This window comes from Botrytis cinerea, chromosome 2 (genome assembly GCF_000143535.2).
Source record: "Botrytis cinerea B05.10 chromosome 2, complete sequence".
Taxonomy (NCBI): domain Eukaryota; kingdom Fungi; phylum Ascomycota; class Leotiomycetes; order Helotiales; family Sclerotiniaceae; genus Botrytis; species Botrytis cinerea.
The window spans coordinates 474,337-495,684 of NC_037311.1; the positions used below are offsets into that span (position 1 = coordinate 474,337).

The 21,348-nt window shown below is 42.2% G+C and overlaps 5 protein-coding genes across 5 annotated transcripts; 1 reads left to right on the forward strand and 4 right to left on the reverse strand.

The window, feature by feature from the left end:
* Nucleotides 1–12: 12 nt before the first annotated feature.
* BCIN_02g01130 (hypothetical protein) lies at nt 13–1,494 on the reverse strand. The gene is made up of 5 exons (XM_024691103.1): nt 1,207–1,494; nt 841–1,152; nt 554–783; nt 216–502; nt 13–154 (listed from the first exon to the last, which is right to left on the reverse strand). The coding sequence occupies exons 1-5, from the start codon at nt 1,418–1,420 to the stop codon at nt 103–105; spliced, it is 1,095 nt and encodes a 364-aa protein (XP_024546873.1). The 5' UTR covers nt 1,421–1,494; the 3' UTR covers nt 13–102.
* Nucleotides 1,495–1,508: 14 nt separating this feature from the next.
* On the reverse strand, nt 1,509–2,227 carry BCIN_02g01140 (hypothetical protein). The gene is made up of 3 exons (XM_024691104.1): nt 2,062–2,227; nt 1,952–2,008; nt 1,509–1,897 (listed from the first exon to the last, which is right to left on the reverse strand). Exons 1-3 carry the CDS (start codon nt 2,095–2,097, stop codon nt 1,709–1,711), a joined length of 282 nt encoding a protein of 93 aa, XP_024546874.1. The 5' UTR covers nt 2,098–2,227; the 3' UTR covers nt 1,509–1,708.
* Nucleotides 2,228–2,354: 127 nt separating this feature from the next.
* Nucleotides 2,355–4,439, forward strand: BCIN_02g01150 (hypothetical protein). The gene is made up of 3 exons (XM_024691105.1): nt 2,355–2,793; nt 2,845–3,059; nt 3,112–4,439. Exons 1-3 carry the CDS (start codon nt 2,557–2,559, stop codon nt 4,124–4,126), a joined length of 1,467 nt encoding a protein of 488 aa, XP_024546875.1. The 5' UTR covers nt 2,355–2,556; the 3' UTR covers nt 4,127–4,439.
* Nucleotides 4,440–9,473: 5,034 nt separating this feature from the next.
* Nucleotides 9,474–12,841, reverse strand: Bcrlf2. The gene is made up of 2 exons (XM_024691106.1): nt 10,737–12,841; nt 9,474–10,649 (listed from the first exon to the last, which is right to left on the reverse strand). Exons 1-2 carry the CDS (start codon nt 12,370–12,372, stop codon nt 10,165–10,167), a joined length of 2,121 nt encoding a protein of 706 aa, XP_024546876.1. The 5' UTR covers nt 12,373–12,841; the 3' UTR covers nt 9,474–10,164.
* Nucleotides 12,842–14,731: 1,890 nt separating this feature from the next.
* On the reverse strand, nt 14,732–17,245 carry BCIN_02g01170 (hypothetical protein). The gene has a single exon (XM_001558966.2). It carries the CDS (start codon nt 16,508–16,510, stop codon nt 15,365–15,367), a length of 1,146 nt encoding a protein of 381 aa, XP_001559016.1. The 5' UTR covers nt 16,511–17,245; the 3' UTR covers nt 14,732–15,364.
* Between the last annotated feature and the right edge of the window lie 4,103 nt (nt 17,246–21,348).

The following is a 21,348-nucleotide window of genomic DNA, read 5'->3' on the forward strand; positions in this document are numbered from 1 at the left end:
ACCTTTTGACATTCTCCAGTGATGATTAATGCTTTTCCCATTGTTCTTTCAAAATAGGAAACAATACAGTCAAGTGACTTTTAGAGAACAAAACCCCGACTATCAGTTAACGTTCGGAATATTACTAATGAATACTACCAATACAGCACAATATCTAGCTCTGTTAGCCTTTTTCACTAAAATCGGTTCCAAATAAATCATGGAAGTTAACTCACCCAGCAGCAGCGCCGAATATTTCATGTCTTTTGGCCTGGGTAAAAAGTGACAAAACAGCCGAAAACAACAGTGTAAAAACAAGTAGCACGCCAATACTAACTGTATATGTAATATCCAGGTTATGATGCTCAGTAAGCCTGTACAAGAGAAACACTGGAAGAATGAGAAGAAGAAGTAAGACAAGCACAAGAAGACTTGTTACGAATGTGTCTTTTCGGGACTTGCTATAGAAATGAAGATTTGGGTCTGTTGTCTTTTCTCGGTCCTCCGCGGTGCAAAAAATTGACTATTTATTGTTAGCGCTTGAATTTATTACAGGAAGAACGCTACTTTGTACTTGTAGAAATGCACAATGAAAGATTTGCAGAAATCTTTCGGTCATGGTATCGAGGTATGCTCCTTCTCTTCCCTCGCGCAATGTAATGAGATCATTCTTCTCATATATGAAACCTTGCTCCTCGTCAACAAGAGGCTTCTTGTCAAAAATGTATCTTTCAACACTTCTGTAATCACTGTCAGCAGGACGGTTCATGGCATTTACATGCTGAGAACGGAGTAGTAACTCGTCTACAGTACTCAAGTTAGCATACACGTTGTCAATTCTGGTGACTTGGAAATGCGCACCATAAGCAGCTAATTTTTCTTCGATTTCGTTCAAGACTACAGTCCTTGTCCGAAGGTTTGGATCTTCAGCAAGCTCCTTTTTCTCGGCTGCCATATCTGCGTTTCTAGATCGTGCGCGTCGTCTATCGGGTGCATCATCTGCTTCATCAAGGTCGTCTAGTTCATCTAGTTCCATTTCGAGTCGACGAATTTCATCTTGTTTACGGAGAAGTAAACGCGAATGAAGATATCCGAAACGTCGATAGATTTTGAAGTTCTCATCGCTATCGAGAAATATGCTTAAAGATCTATAGCTCTTTTGATTCTCAGATACTATGAAACAATTTATTGGCCAATGAATTCTATAGTTTTCTTACAAAAACTTACAACTTCTCACATGGGGTTTTCGCAAGTTCTCATCAGTGTTAGATCTTGATATCCGCCAAGGACGCCATTGAGTAAGCGACTCTCGATATTGAAGAACCGTTTTGGATGTAGGAGTAGATGAATTCGTTACAAAAGTGCTTCCCTCAGAGAATTTATTGGAGATAGTAGGCGAAGTACATGGAGAGTTGAATAATGGTAACGTGTTTGAAGCCATTTCTTCTGGTATCTGCTGAAGTGATGTGGAATAAACGGACATCTGATGAACGGAATAGTATAGTTTATATCGACGTTTTAATTGAAGTTGGCTTTGAGGCTATAAGACTTGACAATGAAATCTGTACCATTTTTTTTTTTCATCTTTAAAAAATGGGCAATAGCAATGCCTGCGAGAAGCACTCAGCTGAGATACACGGCTGCAAATGGCGGGTTGCACTAGAGCTTATGCAATTACAGCCTGTCATGTACAGCCAATGAAATATCGGCCCCACCATAAGCCGCATAATCAAGCTGAATCGAGCCTTTCCTGTTTGACCCATTCACCTTCCTGATACAGAGCCCCAGTCTTTGGGTCCTTGACTTGATACACGAACTTTCCCTTCTCTTGCTTTCTTGCAAAGATTTTGAACTCAAAATTCCCTTTCCTTGGAATGCTCAACCAAGCACTGTCCTCCACATTGAATAACGCAATTGACTAGCTTGATAATTAGAATGATTCATTGACAACGGAGTTTGAACGAATACTGACGTCCGAAGGATTCTTAGACTCTGTATAGATTGACCGGTCCTCAGGTGTCTGTGGTCTCTTTTGAAAATCAGTACGACTAGTAATCTATGCTGTATAAGCTGTTAACTCACAATGATGTCTGCCTCAATTGACGATGTTTCCGACATTTCGTAAGGCAGATTGATAGGTCGTCTTTTGGAGATGGTATATAGTGAAGACTGTGATTACGGAAATTTGATTTGAAGAGAGTTGAATCTGCCCAGAGGAAAGCCTAATGAGAAGATCTTTAAATCAACCTTTCTAAGGCTCTGCAGAGCCTCGATCTAATATTACCTGCATAATGGCATGGATTACAAGCGGTCACACGCTTACGATCAGTGTGGTCACCAATCGATTAGCCAAAGAAACGAAGGATTTACGGTGGGGCTTATCTTCAATCTGCTAAGCCACATAATCCCTCATCTTTTGTATGTCCAGCTTTGGCGCAACTGAATCAAGAACTCATACATAAGTGGCAATTCTCAGCATAACCCCGCTGGTTCGTTACGAAACTCCAACCAGAAGGATTTACCGTACGAAGCTACTAAATCGCGTTCTAGACTTTCTCTCGGTGTTCAAACCACGCGATGGCGTCCAGCAAGTCAAATTCTATTTTGAAACCTGACCATGATATCAAAAGGGTTGCAACTTCCACCATCGTTATTCCAGACTACCAAGATAAAGAGGCATCAAATGATTCCAAATTCAAAGCAATTTTCGATGAGCATATGAGTGCAAAGAATGCTTCTGTTGCATACCGTGAAGTTCATGTTCTTTTGTTGTCATGGGACCGCAAAGATGATGACCTCCATGTAGAACAAGAGGTACTATCTGTTCAGGAGGGGCTACTTCTTCGATGGTGCTAACATTAGCAGGTTGCGGATCTCGAGAGTGTATTTCGGGACACTTTCAAATATAAAACAACACAAAAGATTTTGCAGCAGAATCCAAGGAAGCACCCGCAAGCTCAAATAAACTTGTATCTTGCCGAGTTTGTTCACAATTATGATGATCCAAACACTCTTCTTATTGTCTACTATGCCGGGCATGGCAAGCTTAGCGACGATGGGGATGGATTGGCTTTAACTCCGTAAGACATGGAAAGCTTTCCCCATTTATGGAAATTTCTAACACGCAATCAGATCAACAACTCAGCCAGATGAAGAGAATGAGTTGAATGAGATTGTCTGGAGCTCCGCGGAACACAACATACAAAACACTAAAAGTGATTTTCTGGTCATATTTGACTGCTGCAATGCCGGCGCAATGGATCGCAGTGTTCGTGGTGGTGACTTCACCAGAAGAGCCTTTGAATACATGGCTGCGACTTCTCAAAACTCAACTACGAGAAAGCCAGGCCCTAAGTCATTCACTGCTGCCCTCATCTGGGCTCTTGAAGAATTGGTTCGCTCCAAGCCTGGGAAGCGTTTCAGTACGCAAGAACTGACCCGAAAAATCTTCCAAGCACCCAACTTTCCTAAAACCCAGGCTCCAAGATTAATGGAACCAGGCCCGAAAGGATCTTTGAGGAAAATTGTTCTTGTTCCTCTCGATCAGCAAGTAAAATTCGGGGACCGAGGAGAGCATAGCAGTGGACAGATCGATGATATAAAAGAGACATTGAATCTTCGATTCGTCTTCAATCGTAAAATCACCAACAAGATAGTTAGAGAGCTTGCTAAGGATCTAACCAATCTTATAAGTGGGGGAGATTTTGTGGCATCCACAGTCCTTTGGGATGGGATCAACACTTCTAATTCGACAAAGAAAAGATTCCGTGATGTTGTCAGCCATGTCATTGGTCAGAACCACCAAAAGAATCGGAGTAAATCATCGATTCTAGATATGGATGGTGTACAATTCTCGCCAACCACACCAACCACACCAACAATAGGACAAGAATTGTCAGCTTCATCCGAAGATAGTACCAATGATGAACCCAATCCAGAGCTTTCACTTCCAAGCCCTTCCTCAGAGATCGCGATAAATGGAGGAGAGACAAGTGTGAGAGACGAAGATTCAGATACATCTAAAAAGAGAAAACGAGAGGAGAAGACGATTCACGACTTGGAAGCTGTTGACACCATTTCTAACTCGTCACTTACGACCCGTCAGGCACGACAGACTAAACGTCACTCTGGTGACCGGAGGCTCTAGAGAAATAGTTATCAGAATATTGGACGACGCATTGTCAGCGTAATTGAATTGGTTTACTTAAAATGTTTTATTTCTTTTGTAGCTTTATAGAAATGATGGGAGGTTACGTGGATTTAATTTGGGGGGCTTACGGCGCAAGAAACAGGATTCCATTGGAGATAGTGATCCAGGCAATGATTTTGCCTCGACACATAGATAGACATGCCCTTGTGCAAAATTTCGTTTTTTCATAATCTGAGAAAGAGGATCTGGCAACATTCCTATCAGTTCACATATATCAAGGACGATGATGATACACTGAATAGCCTCGACAAAAAGATGCTTGATTGAGAGAACCTAAAACCCATTTTAACATCGCTATGCATTTTTCGTGAATCATCTTTTTGTGTCCAATGCCTGCGATTGTCGATCTGACCCCAAAAGTTTAGAGCTAGCTTGAGCACGTGTATCTCAATCTTTTGGAATAGGAAGGAGCTGGATAGACACAAGTGTGGCGCAAATGTTCGAGGATTACAACGATATTTAAATCATCATTATTTCCAACATGCTTACTTACCGCTTCATCTTAATTAATACAGGGATTGGCCTCGCTCACGTCGCGACCTTTTCAGTCTTCGCTTCGGCTCGCTACGCATGGATCATTAATTCCAATTCACCAAAACTGACCAGCCAACTGCTATCTGAACTGCTCCTCGCCCAAGGAAAAAAAAAGACTCAAACTCGAGCCCTTCAAAAACATCTTTGATACGCATCTAGAAAATTCAAAAAAAAGGCAAAAGAAATATCATCGCGAAGGATGATACAAAGAAACCCTGTGGATTTGCTTTTATGGGTATCGGCATCAAAGGATCTGGGTTCTCAGTGGGACATGTCAACCACGGGACCAGCAGTTCACTTTGATGCCGACGAGTGATGTACTTCTTTTTCAATTATATAGCTTGCGATCTACACTTCCCCACGCATGGAAATGAGATTCTTCCCAACTAACCACACAGATGATTTGCCGAAACTCCCCCGAAGATAACACTTCTCAAGATACACCCTATTCTATCGTTTCATCCCTGAAAATTAAGCTCCAAATTTCCATTTCAAATACAATCCCTTCATGCCGTCTCCAAACAGTAAATAATCGAACGAGGAAAAAACACCGCCTTACGGGCGGTATCCTTGCGTAACTGGTATTCCTGATTATACAATTATATTTGGGACAATGGATTAACGAAGCAAATGAAGATTGTTCCTTGGTTCGTATTCTGATTTCCAAAAGACAGTACCATATGGTGGATATGCTGAGGAGATTGTCTTACAATTATTTCTCTACTTCAAGATTCGAGGCTTTGGCGTTTCCGTTGTTCGCAGATCATTACTAATGGTTGGCTAGAGTAATCTATTTCCAGATTGATGAGAAGCCGTCAGCGCAAATACTGGGTAGCAAGTTCATGTTTGTTTGGTGATTCTATCTTATAAGGTCTGCTTTACCAAATTAAACTTCGATATATGAGTTTCATTTCTAACGTACAACTAACAGCTAAACAATTAAAGACAGCCACATTGTCCAATTCACCCAGGACAGATCTCGACTTTGAATATCTCAAAGAACTCTTAGTAAACATTGTAAGGATGGGGGATAATCCAGGAAAGTTGGCAAGTGGAACTTTTGAAACTCATGATTTTGGGTTTTAACATTTTAATCTTTCTCTGCTTCGAATTGGACTTATTCTTAGTTTCTTTTATTCTAATCTATTCACTTGTATATAAAACTCGGATATGGGAAATGGCCGCAAGGTAAGCAATTAAACCATATGTGGAAGGAAACGGCGCGAAAAGCTGGCCATAGTCTTGTTTGAGCAATAAGGCATTACCTATGAAATCTGAAAGAACATAAATATACATATTCAGAAATTAAATCAATTCATGTACTGGTAAGACTAACCATTCAACACCTTTTACCTGATTAGTATTGAAATACTCAACTATCAAGTAGGATTTTAGTTAAATTTCACAATCAAGAATACCCTTTCCGATCACTCACACCGCGGAGATTTAAATACTATTCAACTTCTCAGCTATCTCATAGACCTTAAGACACCATTCCCTCACCAAAGAACCATTTCCTAACATTGGGCGCATTGCATAGACGTATGTTTGTTCAGACTCCCGTGGTTAAGTATTCAGAGATCCAACAAGCTCTACCATCTCATAATTCCGATGTTATTGTACTTTAATATTTTTTGGTAATATTTTAAGCTATCGGAGTCTCAGAACCAGAACTCTATTTCTAGACAACGTCGAAATAATGGTGGCGTGTGAGATGAGAATGAAGACTAGCATTCCTGATCCACGATCCTTTACCACCTCACTTATCACAGAAGTGCGCTCCACTCGACTTAAATACACAATGACAACAATCTCAGGCATCCACAAAAGTTTCGCTCCCAAGGTAGCAAGGCTTTCTGAGAACGAATTTCAGTACTCTTTGAGAAATTATAAAGGAACAATATATTTCGAATCTCTTGATCTAGGAGCAGTCTTCGGTATGGATTACGCTCGATATGACCTCTTTGACACTTCGATTATATGTGAGTAAGATGAGAGAGAATGCTCTGCCGAAAGTCATTAGCGGATTGAAAAGGAACCCATTGAGAAAATTATCCAAGCCTGAATTCCAAGATATTTTCGCTCTACCAGCACAGTATTCAGTTTCGTACACAATAATGATGTGTAGCAACTTTTTTAGCAATTAGATATAGCAAATTGCTACTACCAGCACGAAATAACGTTGATTCTATCTGGAATATCTTCAGTATATAGATATGAAGAAGAAAAAACAGGTTTCAAAAACCTAACTGTAGGCATCGGAATTCTAGTACGTTTGGAAGAAAAGGACATATCCAATTATCCCATCAAGAAATCAAGACACAGTTTTCAACCCCTTAGAACTCAAGCGAATATGAATATGACATGAGGTCTCGATCTAATATATATACCGATTGAGAAAATCCTCGCAGATACAATAAATAGATAGTCTCCCCAAATTAGGGGTTGTCTCTCGATACAAACGCTACTATATCACTAAATACCAGTTCAAATTAGGTCTCAAAGTGTGTGGACGTGTTGAATGACTTCAACTCAATGGCTACTGCAATATAGCTGCTGTAGTAAAGCCCTAAGCAAATGCGAAAGAGACTAGCTCTTTCGGTAAGTCTATATAAGACTTACTACTTTCAATACATAGCTAGCTCTTTAGATAGAATACAACCAGATATACGATACCTACGCAATTCGCGGGTGCTCCGTCTTCCGTATCCTTCTCGTACAAACAATTATTCTTTCTGGATATCTTTTTACTGAGAACCTCCTACTACTAGACCATTCACACCCTGACCCTTCGTAATACCAGCTTCGTTTATATCTCACCTATTTTCCGACTTAATATACTTAATATTGAGGAGATTGAGCTTTTTAAATTACATCTTTGATGTATTAGTGGTTTAGTAGTAAGACCTGTAACTCGTGCTGAATCGATCCTAGTCTGATTATCGGTTTGAGAAGGATACAAAAGATCACATGTTATAGGTTCAAATTGTTTATATTCTATTCTATCTGAAAAGCTAGCTACGTACAGAAAATAAGAGGTTTTATGTAGATCCATTGAAAGAATTACCTAGATTCTTTCATGTTCGCTTGGGGTTTTACTATAGTAGCCATTGAATTGAAGTCATTCACTGCGTTCACACGCTAATATTTGATTCTGATCTCTAAATTCCTACACATAAAATTTCGTATTCATCGCTTCCCAAATATCAAATCCTCCTCTTGTTGAATGAGGAGAATCTCATTTATCTCTCTTACTTGCTAGTGTATAGGGCTAACTCTCAATTCTTCTTATATCACTATCCAATATTCTCATTATTTCTCCTAAATCGGAGCTATCTTTTGCTAGCTGGTTTTTAATACTCAATCAACATAACAAACCTCCATTTATGCGATCTTGAAGAATAGCCCTTAACTTGATATGCTATAATTCAAAGCAGCTTTTAATATTAATTGACTATTCACAATTATACTAGCCATCGGGGAAAAACAATTTTTCAGACTGTGGATTCATAGTAGCTTTTTTTCTTTTTTTCTTTTTTTCGAGATATATAAAAATTGGAATTTGAATTCTTTAATCTTTATGGGGGCCAGCCCCCAAGCCCCCGATCCTCGCTACGCTCGAGATTTAATTATAAATAATAATAATGATAGTTTATAAACTTTACTAATCTCTCACTTCTAGCTTATATAAAGATATTAGAGATGCAATCAAACTTTAAAACCTTAAAATCTTATAATTCTCTTTCTAATTCTCTTTTCTAATTCCTCTTCTTATTCTCTTCTCTTATTCTCTTCCTAATTCTCTCTCTAATTCTCTATTCTGAATTGAAATTAATTAATATCGATTTAGCCTCTTCATCAACCAGATCAATCCTACCTTAACATCAGCACATTACTTATAATCAATCAGAAAGGGTTTTATAAATGTACAAATATAAGAATGACCTGCTATAGAGATATATAATTATATAATATATACATGGAGTACATTTCCACTTCGTTATCCTCCGTGATCAATAGTATGAATCTTCATAAAACAATACACTCCACACGTATATATATACATATATTAATAATAATCAACTCCCACAAACCCTCCACACACCTAACTCTCCCCACCCCACCTGTCACGGCGCCAACTACATATTCTGTAGTTGCCTTCGTGCCCTACTTCCCATAAGTAGGGCCTCACTCACTCTTCCATAGCTCTTCTACCTTTACGATACAATATAAGTCTTTACCCGTACCATAACACCACCTACAAATTCCCATTCAAATTCTACTTTCCCCTCATTATCTACCAAGTAGGTATCCCTTGAACAATTTCTCCTACTTACAAGCTTCTGATTTAACAAATCACATAATCCAAGGACATAATTTTTTTATTAAAAAAAAAATACAAGGATAGAAGGATAGTGAAATAAATAAATAAAGCAAGGCTGTTTCATGATCATCGAGTACAAATGAGAACTCCAACTCCAACTACACACCACCACTAGGTATACACACCACACAAAAAACCACCATAACCTCCTCAAAACCCCATAATATTACATATTCCCATACTATTTATTATAGTTTCTCCTCCTAGAATCCTAGAGACTAATAATAACAATAACAACAACAACAACAACAAAAAAAAAAAAAAAAAAAAAAAGAGAGATATTGATTTTTACATACATTTACATATATACATACATACAATTACCTCAAATCAGATCAGATGTATCACTTCATCGTGTCACTGCTATGTGATGATTGATTTTCCTTACGATATCATACTATTATTAGATCGATTATTATATAGACAAAAACTTTGCCTGTGTGACTTCTGCCACTTTCTAGTCTTTTATACTACCTAGGTATATAGTATATACTCTAGCGCCTAGCCGCCTGGCCACTTAGTCACTAATTCGCTAATTCGCTCACCCTCTCACCCACTCGCTATCTATCTATCTATCTATCTATCTATCTATCTAACCATCCATCCATCCATTCACTAACCACTCAATCACTCAATCCACACTTCTCACCTCTTCCCCCTCAAGAACAGATGAACAAACGAACAAACGAAAGAATCAACCATCGATAGATAGATAGTACATAGAGTAAGTAAAGTAGGATTTCGCATTATTTACCACCCATCACATCAATATGCATCCGAGCATTCCATTCCATTCTATCCCTCCCATCCCTTCCCACCCATGCAGTCCCAAAACATACACTTAGCAAGATAACAGCAAGATAACAGCAATTAGCTATCTATGTATTGCGCCCAAGACTCCTCCATTTCGTTCCGTGCCATGCCATGCCATGTTATCATAGTGTTCTAACTAGCGCTTTTGTACCCCCTTTCATCCATTTGTCCCCTTCATCCATCCACTCATCCATCCGCCTATCGATGCATTCATCCATCCCCAAATCCCACCCCTGCTACACTCCTAAACTAAAACCCACCTCTTCTCTACCTCCTTCCCCCCCACCCTCCTCGCTACCAAATCCAACGTGGCCTTGATCGCCCCACCCGTCCTTCCTGGAAACTTCTTCTTCAACACCTCCACCAACCCCACTTTACTCAAATCACTTCCCTGAATTGCTTCTTTGAACGCCGGGAGATCCGAATCCGGAAGGTACTTCTTAGGTTTCGTGTCTGCTTTTGCGTCTTGTCCTTGGTGAATTGGGAGTGATGTAGTTGTGGAGGAAGAGGTAGGAGTGCCAAAGAAAGATAGCGGTGTGGATTTTACATTGGTATTCGATACTTTGTTGCTGGATGTGGAGCCTAAAGGAGATGGGGAGGTTTGGCGAGTGTTTGTACTTGTTGTTTTTAATGGAAGACGTGGAGGGTCCATTGATCCTGTTTGTGATGGAGGTGCAATTGGTTCCCAGTATTGTGTTGAGAAAGGATCTATAGATTTCATTTTTGGATCTGTTTAATGTTAGTAGCTATCTCTTGAATACCTATCGAGACAAGAAAGATGAGTGGGAGGGAAATTTCTAAGCAAAGAAAACTTACCAAAAATAAATTCCATCCTAAACGGCATCATCTTGACATTTGTACTCCTCTTCTTCCTATCCTCCCAACACAATCCCGTACTCACAGGTTCTAAATCTCCCTGCATTCCACCCATGGCACGTCTCGAGATCAAGAGGTCATCGTTTTCATCATCAAGGAAACCATCCATATCCTCTGCATCATCCAAACCTTCCTCATCTTCTTCTCCCTCACTATTTAAATCTTCTGCATCTTCATCCTCAATCCATTCCGCTTCACTATCATAATCGTAATTTGTATTCGGGAGATCCCTTCTCATAGGATTGCGTGCTAATCTCGATATACCATTGATGGGTATATGCGTATAGGTACCTTGATATGGCGGTCTAACATCTTCTTGAAATTTAAGAAATTTCATAGGAACATCCTTGAGTTGAGCTTTGGTACGTTTGATTTGAGAATTTTGTGAATCTGCTGTGAGGTCGATGGGTTTTGAAGGATTGCCAGATAGTTCCGCCATGATTTCGCGTACTGGCACAATTGTTTTTCCTCGGTTTAAGGAACTGCTTGATGATAAATGGAAGAGTTCCGTAGCGTTAAACTCTCGTTTTCTTCCCGGACTTCGATTACCCAATATGTATGCATCAACTGTAGACTGTACAAGTCGTGATCTTTCATCGTCTCTGGCAAAATGATTAATCGGTGCCAACCTAACACCACTCTGGACGAAGAAAGCGGGAAACATTTTGTCATATGGTGAGATTTCCTTCTTACTCGGAGTCACATTCATCGAGGTCATAGGAATTGGAGCCACAGAACGACTCGCTGAAGCAGGACTTGTCGATACATCATCCTTTGAAGTCTTTGCCGAAACAGGCGTTCCAAAGAATGAAGATAGAGTCTTTTGACTCGCCGCCTTCTTTTTCTTCTCATCCTCGATTCTCTGTTTTTCTTCATCCTTCTTACGCTTTTCCTCATCCTTTAACCTCTTCTTTTCTTCCCTCGCAGCCTTTTCTTCATCTTTTCTCTTCCTCTCGACCTCCTTCTCAGCATCTTTTCGTTTCTTCTCCTCTTCTTTCTCTGCATCTTTCTTCCTCTTCTCTTCATCTCTCTCCTTATCCTTCTTCCTCTTCTCTTCCAACTGTGCCTGTTTCTCATGCTCCTTCTTCTCCCTCTCCACCTTCTTCTCCTCCTCCTTAAACCTCCTCTCAATCGCTCTCGCCTCCTTTTCCGCAAACGACAATTTCGGTTTCTTCGCCGGCGGCATCTTATGCGCATTGGCATTCCCATTCAACGCCGCAAAAGCCGTGCCACGCATGGGCGAGCCCCCATTCAAACTCGGCGTACTCCTCGATCCCAAATCACTCAGCGAACTGACCGTGCTTTCCGCAGGCGTAACTTCCCTCTCTCGTTCGCGTTTGCTCGATTGTATGCTGACAGGTGGAGTGGGGAGAGACTCTGCTGTGGATTCCACTTCCGATTGATCTGCCAATTCTTTGGAGGGAAGAGGAGTGTCGGTTTCCGCCTGCGAATTCATCTCCTCAATTCTCTTCCTCTCTTCTTCTTCTTCGACATGAAAAGGTTCAACCGACCCAAAAGTCTCCTCAAAATCTCTCTTCTTTAGCCCCGAGCCGGGTGATTCTCTCCTTGTCTCCATGATTTCGATTATTCCTTTCTCGGTCCCTTTTCAGCTTCCGTTGGTATCGAATTCGTAGTAGTTACTCGATGCGAAATGAAACGATTCGTCGCAGTTCTTACACGAAACCCCAACAAATCCAATCTAAAATCCGCACGACGATCTTTCTTAGAGGAGCAATTCTCCAAAGTCGTTCGTACCGTATCGAATCGTAGTGCTGAAAGAATCCCAACAAACCACAACTCAATCAATTGAATCCCCTCCAAACACTCTCTTCTCCGCTCCTTTCCTTCCTTTCAAAGATCCCTCTCCCAAAAATAAAAAAAAGAAATCCCTCCTTATTCGTTCTCACTCTCACCGTCCCAATATATCAGCGTCAAAACTCTCAATCACTCAAACTTTGTCAATATCAATAATTGGTATCAATTACCTAGCAAGATTCCCAACGCGTCTCTCGAACTCTACGCACCACACAATCATCGCGTCTTCCTAAAGTGGGTTTCGCGTTTCCGGCACTTGCCGTTTGTCTTTCGTCCCTGGGGTGCTGTGTCACGTGTGCCCGTTCCTCGTGGCACAAATTGATGCGGACAATCCGGCTTTTACTCTATGTGCGCCCCACCATATAATTTCTCACGGAGTAATCGTCATCTTTCTTTTTACATTGATATATATTCACATTCATATTCATTTTAATATTTACATTCATATTCATAATTCAACTCAACAAAACTCTATCATACAATCCCTCGTACTGGTATCTCTAGCTACCTACCTGCTTCCCTACCTAATCTCCACCCCCCAAAGCAACATTCACATCCTGCTCCCCCTACCTCCCAGCCAGCGAACAAAGAAGCCAAGCCACACACCACAATTCCAACCCACCGACCCAAATCACAACTCTCTCCAAAACACCATCATTTTAAAACTAGACAACAATTCGAATCGATATCATGAATAAAATAGAACAAAGACACATGATACATTATAACCTTCGAACTCTCGATCTCTAATTCAAAATCAAAAAATACGGATTGTTGATTTTAAGAAGAATTTCGAAAGAAGGATTTTTTGAGGGGGTGGTATGCGAATTGTGTTGTTCAGTGTGTATTTATCTAGATATCATAACGATCCCATCCCATCCCATGCCATCTCATCGCATCCCATCACATCCCAAAACTCAACATGACAAGAATACATACCATACCATACCATACCATACCATGCCATACCTTACTTTCTCGCATCACCCATCATCTATCCACAGATCAGCACTCCCATCCACATCCACATCCACATCCACCTAGCAAGACCCCGAACCCGAACCCAAACCCAAATCCAAACCCATAATCCCGATCCGCTCCAGCCACAGCCACACACACCCCTACTTTCCACTTTCCACTTTCTCTACTCTGTACTTTCTACTCCCTCCCCCCCTCCCCTCTACTCACTCCCCTACTACCTACCACCCATCCAACCCTCTCTCCAGACTCATCGGAGAAGAAAAAGCGCAGCCGAAAACAAGTCCCATCCATCCATCCATCCATCCATCTATGCACACACACACACACACACACAAACACACACACAGCAGCCATGAAAGCGAAGCGAATTTTTGAATCCTCAATTTCGGCCTGTAGTTTCTTTGCCGAGGAGCCCACCCCACCCCACCCCATCCCATCCCATCTCATCCCATATCCCATCCTCCCTAGCCAAAACTCACTCAAATTCGTGGCTGTGCTAACTCACCTCTCACCTCTCACTCTCCCTCTCCCTCTCCCTCTCACCCCTCTCTCATTCGGAAATTACAGATAAACAACCCAAAACAAACCATGTGGAAACTAACAAACTGACAAACTGATAAACTGACAAACAGACCCAACTAAATAACCAACCAAATAACCAACCAACTAAATAAATAGCGTAATAGCGTAATAGCGTAATATCAAATATAACTTTCGATTTCATCATATCATATTATATTTTATTCTATTTTATTTCTATTTTATTCTACTTCCACATACGAAGATTAATTTAATTACTACATACACACATACACACATACACACATGTAGATCAGATCTCCTTCCTTACCCTACCCTACCCTACCATACTACGGGTATCATATCACATCATACAAATCACATCACATCACCAGTGAGATCATACCTCCGTCCAATTTTTGGGAAGTTGGAAATTGATCATCAATGACAATGTTAATGACAATGACAATGTTAATGTCAATCAAATCCAGATCCAGATCAACATTGACTATCAATCCATCTCCTCGAGGTCACAAGCACGATAGCACAATAGCACAATAGCACAAGCACCACCACCACCACGACCACGACCACGAGCACAAACCAGCACGGCACAAACATAGCCAATTCAATATTCCAGACTCATTCGTCTTCATCATTCAGTATACCATTATCTCCTTCTAAGTATATGTGTGTCCAGTCCGTATATCAGTATGCGCCATCCAGGCCATGCCATCCATCCATCCATCCATCCATCCATCCATCCATCCATCATCTCTCCCCCTAATCAAGCCTTTCCCCTAGGCTAGTCAATCCACTAAAATCAATGCCACGCTAAAAACGATTGTTCTCCATTCAATTCTCTTCAATTCCTTCAATTCCGTCAATTCCATCCATCCATAACCTCAACAAAACAAGCAGCGTTGATTAAAGCACCATATGCCCAATCCAAAAACCATCCACTTCCATGTGTAAAAAAAGGAAGACTGTATATCAACCACAAATAACCCCAATAAACCAATCCAAATTGATATTGCCATGTAATTCCAAAGTACTCCAATGCTACGCCTTTTGAATGCAGTTGCTTGCTTTGCTCTTTTGCTCCAAAACAAAGTAATGTTATTTTCATCAATGTGATGTGATGTGATGTTGGTGACGTGAATTCCGTCGTCTAATAAAGGTATCTCCATTCGCACTCGCAGGTTCCTTAATCTCGTGTATTTTTAACTCGTCGGGCGCTCCTCCAAGCTCGCTCAATCACTATCCGAATGGTCCGGGTTGGCAATAAATAATCGGCCAGCGCCGAGAGTCATGGTTGTAGTTCGTTCGTCGACACTGCCTCTTCGCCTTAATTCGTCGGGATTCCTCACACTCTTTTCGCGTGTGATTGTTGCTTTAAGCAAGCTGTTACTTGCCAATCTCGCGGCATCATTCGAGTTCAAATCCGCAATTCCATCCGCTCGTTCTCCACTACTGATACTTCCGCCTGCACTTCTCGTTCCATCACCACCTTCAAAATAACCCTTCGCATGAGAATGTTCGACCGGAACGGGAGTTTCTCCAGCTTCTGCCACATCTGCGAAAGATTCTCGCCTTTCACTAGGTGGCGTGTGGCCTGAGCTCCATCTGCCAGCTGTCGAACTTGCACCGGATTGTCGTGAATATGTAAGACCCCTCCTAGCACTGCCAACACTACTGCGTCCGGAACCCGTCCTTCGGTGATATAAAACTCTTCCGCTATCTCCATCATCATCACTGTCTCCACCTTCCACCTCACTAGCACTTAATCTCATTGGCACACCGACTACACCTCCGACAAGATCTCCCGGACTATATCCTACCAACCCGGCTTTCCCATGATGTCTTATCTTCGCCGTCACTCGATTACTTCCCACTAAGCTGTTGGTGCCACCAGTCGATATCCTTCCTTGTAAAGGTCCACCAAGTACTGCAGCCGCTGCTCTTTCCTTGGCCGCTTTTTGTTGAGCGATCAATCGTGGATCTTCGTGTTGCGATCGATCACACCACACCGTCGCCTTTTGTTTTCGCATCAGAGCCACATAACCTTGCGGTTGTAAATTTCCCGATCGTGAAGACGTGGACCTCCTCAAATCTTGAGAGCCACGATATGGCACAGGGCCATTCCCACTGCTCGCCGTTGTCGAAAAGGTACCCGTCGACGGCGTTCTCCTGGACGAGAAACCGCTTATCTGCATATTTCCTGGATAGAGCGTTTGTTGGTTCTGAGGTGGAGGGGGAGGTTGAGGAGGGTAATTGATGGAAGGAAAAGTATTCGAAGAGATCGTGCGAGTTCGGCTGTGATTGTTGTATGAAGGAGCAGAAGGAGAAGTTTGGAAACCAGGTGGCATTGGTTTCCTTCGAGGGACATCGGCCATCATATTGATGTATGAGAAATGGAGACTGCGGGGACAATAATGAGGAATCAATGAGAAGAAGGATTTAATTGGTCGCAAAGCAAACGTAAAGACTCGTAAGAGGTTCGAATTAATCCAAGTAAGCTGTAGTTGGCTAGAGTGTGTGCTGCGAGGCTACAGACCAAGGAATGTATTTTTCCTGTGAAGCTAAAAAGCGTAGTCCCAAAGTGAGGCCTTTAAAAATCGAGATGCGGTATGTATGCGTAAGTTTTTTGGGAGTTGGCGTGAATTTGAATGGTGGTGGTGGTATGGGATGGGTATGGATGGGATGTATGGATGGATGGGTATGGGTGGTATGGGTGGTATGGGTGGTATGGATGGGCTCGGAGCAACCTTAATTTTTTTTTTCTCCCCTTAGGTTGGCGTTTGAGTTTGGGGAGGGGATATGAAGATAGTAGTCAATGTTCCTTGCTCCTGTCTTTCCGAACGACCACGATCGATAGCAAGAGGGAGAGCAGAGAGAGAGAGAGAGAGAGAGAGAGAAGAAGGTGTGCTGTGTGCTAGGTCGATATTATCCTCCTCGTTTCGCGTTCAATTGAAGAATGGCAAGTAAAGGAGCGATGGATCCCGGGCGGTATGGATTTAAAAGGAAAAAGAGGATGTGAGGGCAAACCGGGAGGGCGGGTATAAATTTGAATGTGTGAAGTCAGGGAGGGGAGGATTGGAGAGATTTGAGATTGGAGGTTTGAGACCTGGGACTTGGGAGGAATATTATCGGAAAGTATTGGGCGGAAGGGGGGGGAAGGGGGGGGGGGGGAGGGGGGGAGAGGATAAAGTGTTATTGCTGATGTTGTTGATGCTGTTTGATTTTACTAGGTAGGTAGGAGGGTGCGATGTATGTATGTGTATTATGACTAGGGATTATTATTATTATTTATTACCCGGTATAGAGGGGAGTAGGTGAAGTGTGAGTTGATAACAATAACAATAAGCGTGCGTGAAGGGTGAATTGAGTGAATTGAGTGAAGAGTGAATTGAGTGAATTGAGTGAAGAGTGAATTGTGTGCATGGAGCGATTGGGATAATTCCAGTGACAAGCCGGGATACCTGCCTACCTACTTACTACCTGCTACCTCCTACCTCCTACCTACCGATCATTAATCGCTAGTCAGTGACATATCATATCTAGTGACGACTAACACGCTTTGGGTACCTTTCTGCTTCGGTGAAAGATAACCCTAGTTAGACACTTTAAGGTTGGAACAAGTTAAACCGTGGATTGTGCTGAGGTTGGTGCGTGGGCGTGGGCGTGGGCGTGGGCGTGGGCGTGGTTGTCACACTATGGCTCTGTGTGCACTCTGCACTTTGCACTCTGTGTCTATGTGTCTATTCCTATTCACCATTCAGATATCTTTTGCTTAGTGAGATCAATCAAGTACAACGTGGTACATCCAGGTGAGTGAGGTGATGGCAACCTTGTCGCTGCTTAATATTATCACTTATTATTGTCCAACATCATTATCTTGGAAATTTCTTGCTTTGTTCCTGGGCTAATATCTCTTAATGCTACCGAGGACTTGCACCTAGATACCTAGCCACTCCTCTAAACAATGCTTAAATACTTAAATCCCTATATACTTCGGAACTTATTTTCCCCCTCAGTCCGACATGGACGTTCCTACGTGAGGGATTCACAGCATCTTTCGCCATCGTTGGCTGCTTTGGAGATCTTCTCGTGTGAATGCTCACAAATGATTGATTCCTCGTCCTCTTCTAGCGCTTCTGAAGTTGGATGGGGAGGAAGGAAGACTATGATGCATCATCGATCGGTGGTGATTGGATTGCAAAGCGGCGTGTATGTCAGAAAGTGCTACTGTGTTAGTTCAGCCACGCTCAGAGATCTAACCTTCACACTTAAGCGTTAGCATCTCGATATTCCCGTATCTGACATGGTATGATCCTTCACCATCATGCACACCAACCCGAGCAGCGAAGGCAGTAAGTTTCGTCTTAAATGTGCCTTCTTATGCACACGAGCGATGGATCAACATGTGAACTGTGCCTTGGGCTTCTTGGCCTTTCTTCCCTCGGTCTAAACTAGATGGCGGCAGTACAGAGGACTAGTATCTTCCTTCAAAAATGGAGTGCGAGGTACTAGTCCCAGATTATCTCGTAGCCGTTCCGATATTTGGTCAATCAATTCGTTTTGGGGTAGGATTCGGAAAACGTGCGTAGCCGTCGACCAATCATGCGTGGCTGAAGGAAGATTGAAGTCTTTCGAGGATGTATATGTGTGGAGGAATAATACTCCACAGCTGGATCAAAGCTGGGAAAATAAATTAGAATGGACCGGTTGGTGTAAGATCAATCAGAATAAGGCCGAGGGGGTGGAATTTTCCAGTATCAATAAGCAAATGGATCAATAAATGTGAAGCAATTCAGTTGTTGTCGCAATATATGAGTTCAAGCAAGAGAGAAGATGATAGTTACCAATTGTCATGAGTATGTCAAGTTTGCGCGAGAGCCAGGAAGAGATGGGAAAAGAATCGAATCAATCGGCGGACCATTGACGACGATAGATAATGAGGTTGATGATGTAAGCAGTAATAGTAATATATTCACGACCACAACAGACAGCACTCAAACCCATCTCATCTTTTTTGATTGAATTTGATTGCCAGATATTGCCATCTACTCGCTTGCTTGCTTGCTTGCTTGTTTCCAAATTACTGCGAACCACTCCCAATTACCACCAAATTCTATTCTCCTTATTCAAGCTCCTGTGATAAATCCATTCATTCCCTCCTGTACAATATACATACATACCTTCTCTTGCAACACATCTCCGCCAAACCCTCCAAGCCCAGTTTAATCATCCATCATGCATAAAATTCTATAGTAGATGGCCTCCCTGTGATCACGTCAACCGAATAAAACGTCCCGAGAGCTTTCCGTTGGATCGGTATCGACTCCCTATCGCTATCACATTTAGCTGTTAGGTAGGTAGGTAGGTAGGTAGGTAGGTGGGCATGTATGTATGTATGCATGTATGTCGGAGATCTCCAGATGACTTCTAACGTTGCACTACTCCAGACATGTAGTTCTCAGCAGTTCATCGGCAACTACTTCTGCACTTTGGTTCAGCTGGAATCTAGCATCCTATGACTTGATATGAGTAAGCACGGTTCGTACCAATATCTAGTTCGGGATGGTTGCATTGATTGATCATCCTCAGGATAGTTGGGAACTCTCTCTTATTCATCGGATGGAATAATACAATATCGTATCTGAGTATCCTATCTCGAGAATTTCACCACTGGAATATTCCAAAGACGTCACAGTTTTAACATGTTGCCGTATCATGGTACGATTTTTGCGGTTGCCAAGACCATGTTCATTATCAACATCTTTTATTGACCGGCATCTCTGCTTTTCTCTCTTCCACGGACCACATACAAACTGTTTTTCGGGAGACGACCTATTTGGGTGAGTGGACACCGGCGTTGGACTGGGGGTGGGTGGAGGAGGGAGGAGGAACTTCCTCTGCGTCTACAGAAGACCTCGCATCTCGTATACACTTTGTACTTCACACGATCAACAGCCGGTGAAGTTTTGGGGATGGGTTTCCATCCATCCTATTACATATCACAACAGAATCCATCACATACCATCTATACCTTCGCTGTCAATATCACCATACTGCCCGTCGACAGCTTAAGCAATCCCTTCCATCGCTAATACTCAATATACACTTCCCTTCCCCCTGTGCTTCCCCTCCTGTGGCGTGTATGCGGACCTGAACCTAACGGGCCATCCACAAACACCCCTCCCTCGCCTTCCCACCTCCATGTCAAATCGCATATAATATTACATGATATTGCATGCATTCACGCATCCCCAAATCAAGCTTCCACCAAACCCCATCCTAACCCAAGCCGTCTTCTCAACCCATCCACCCCATCCCCAAGCCAATCATCACACCACGCACACCATCAACACGACGGATTTTCCCCCGCTGCATCAAATCCAAAGCAGCAAGTCGCCAGTACGCTAGGACTCTCGCATCGAAAAGTGCGCGAACACACTTACCTCTTCCAGCACCCCTGTTCCTGACCCAGTCCTCCACTTAAAATTCCAAGTTTTGAGAGGCAAGAAAAACGTGCATTGGTCCTTGTGTTATGTATGTGCAGAGCGCTGAGCAGGGGGGGGGCAGTGAAGGGAAAGAGTGGAATTGGGAATTTCGGTGCCGGATGGGGTTTTGAAGGTGGGAAATATCGATATTCATGAGAATCGTGTGATTTCCTAATTTTTTCTTCTTCTTATCTTTTGGTGGGTTTGCTGGGGGTCGGTGGGGGTGAGTAGATGGCACTTGTCTCGTCTTGTCTTGTGCTGAAGAATTGATTACTTCCTCCGTCCGTATTCGATGTTTTATCACTTCCTTGGTCCGCATTCGACCTTCGGATTTTTAAGGTTCGGAGGTGCAGAAATATATCCTCGTAATGCTTAGGGGTTATGTTGTTGCCATCTAGAAGATATCTTTGTCCTCTTCGGGACTGATATGTCAGGATCTACTGAGTCATCGTCGGAAGAGAAGTTGGATAGATACTCAATCCCATATATCAATATCATATGCACGAAAGACAAGACAGGCAGGTCAAGATAAGACGAACACATTGCAATGCGGATCTATCAGATCGACGAGGTCCGAAATAACGATTTGCCTTGTTCTATTCCCAGATACATTTCCATATATTTTACCATTGATATCTATAACTCCCAGCTACTATCATATCAATTAATCCTACTAAACCTTTCTCTCTCTCTCTCCTAGTCCAGTACTACTTATTACTCCCTCACTTCTC

Excerpts from the sequence above, each read along its gene's own strand:
- BCIN_02g01150 (XM_024691105.1), top strand. The coding sequence starts at position 2,557 with ATGGCGTCCAGCAAGTCAAATTCTATTTTGAAACCTGACCATGATATC. Across the intron at positions 2,794-2,844 it reads ACCTCCATGTAGAACAAGAG|GTTGCGGATCTCGAGAGTGT; the intron begins GTACTATCTGTT and ends TAACATTAGCAG. Across the intron at positions 3,060-3,111 it reads GATGGATTGGCTTTAACTCC|ATCAACAACTCAGCCAGATG; the intron begins GTAAGACATGGA and ends ACACGCAATCAG.
- BCIN_02g01140 (XM_024691104.1), bottom strand. The coding sequence starts at position 2,097 with ATGTCGGAAACATCGTCAATTGAGGCAGACATCATT. Across the intron at positions 2,009-2,061 it reads CAATTGAGGCAGACATCATT|AGACCACAGACACCTGAGGA; the intron begins GTGAGTTAACAG and ends GATTTTCAAAAG. Across the intron at positions 1,898-1,951 it reads AGTCTAAGAATCCTTCGGAC|TCAATTGCGTTATTCAATGT; the intron begins GTCAGTATTCGT and ends TTATCAAGCTAG.
- BCIN_02g01170 (XM_001558966.2), bottom strand. The coding sequence starts at position 16,510 with ATGATGGCCGATGTCCCTCGAAGGAAACCAATGCCACCTGGTTTCCAA.
- Bcrlf2 (XM_024691106.1), bottom strand. The coding sequence starts at position 12,372 with ATGGAGACAAGGAGAGAATCACCCGGCTCGGGGCTAAAGAAGAGAGAT. Across the intron at positions 10,650-10,736 it reads TAGGATGGAATTTATTTTTG|ATCCAAAAATGAAATCTATA; the intron begins GTAAGTTTTCTT and ends AACATTAAACAG.
- BCIN_02g01130 (XM_024691103.1), bottom strand. The coding sequence starts at position 1,420 with ATGGCTTCAAACACGTTACCATTATTCAACTCTCCATGTACTTCGCCT. Across the intron at positions 503-553 it reads TTCATTGTGCATTTCTACAA|TCAATTTTTTGCACCGCGGA; the intron begins GTACAAAGTAGC and ends AACAATAAATAG. Across the intron at positions 155-215 it reads ATATTCGGCGCTGCTGCTGG|ATATTGTGCTGTATTGGTAG; the intron begins GTGAGTTAACTT and ends TAACAGAGCTAG.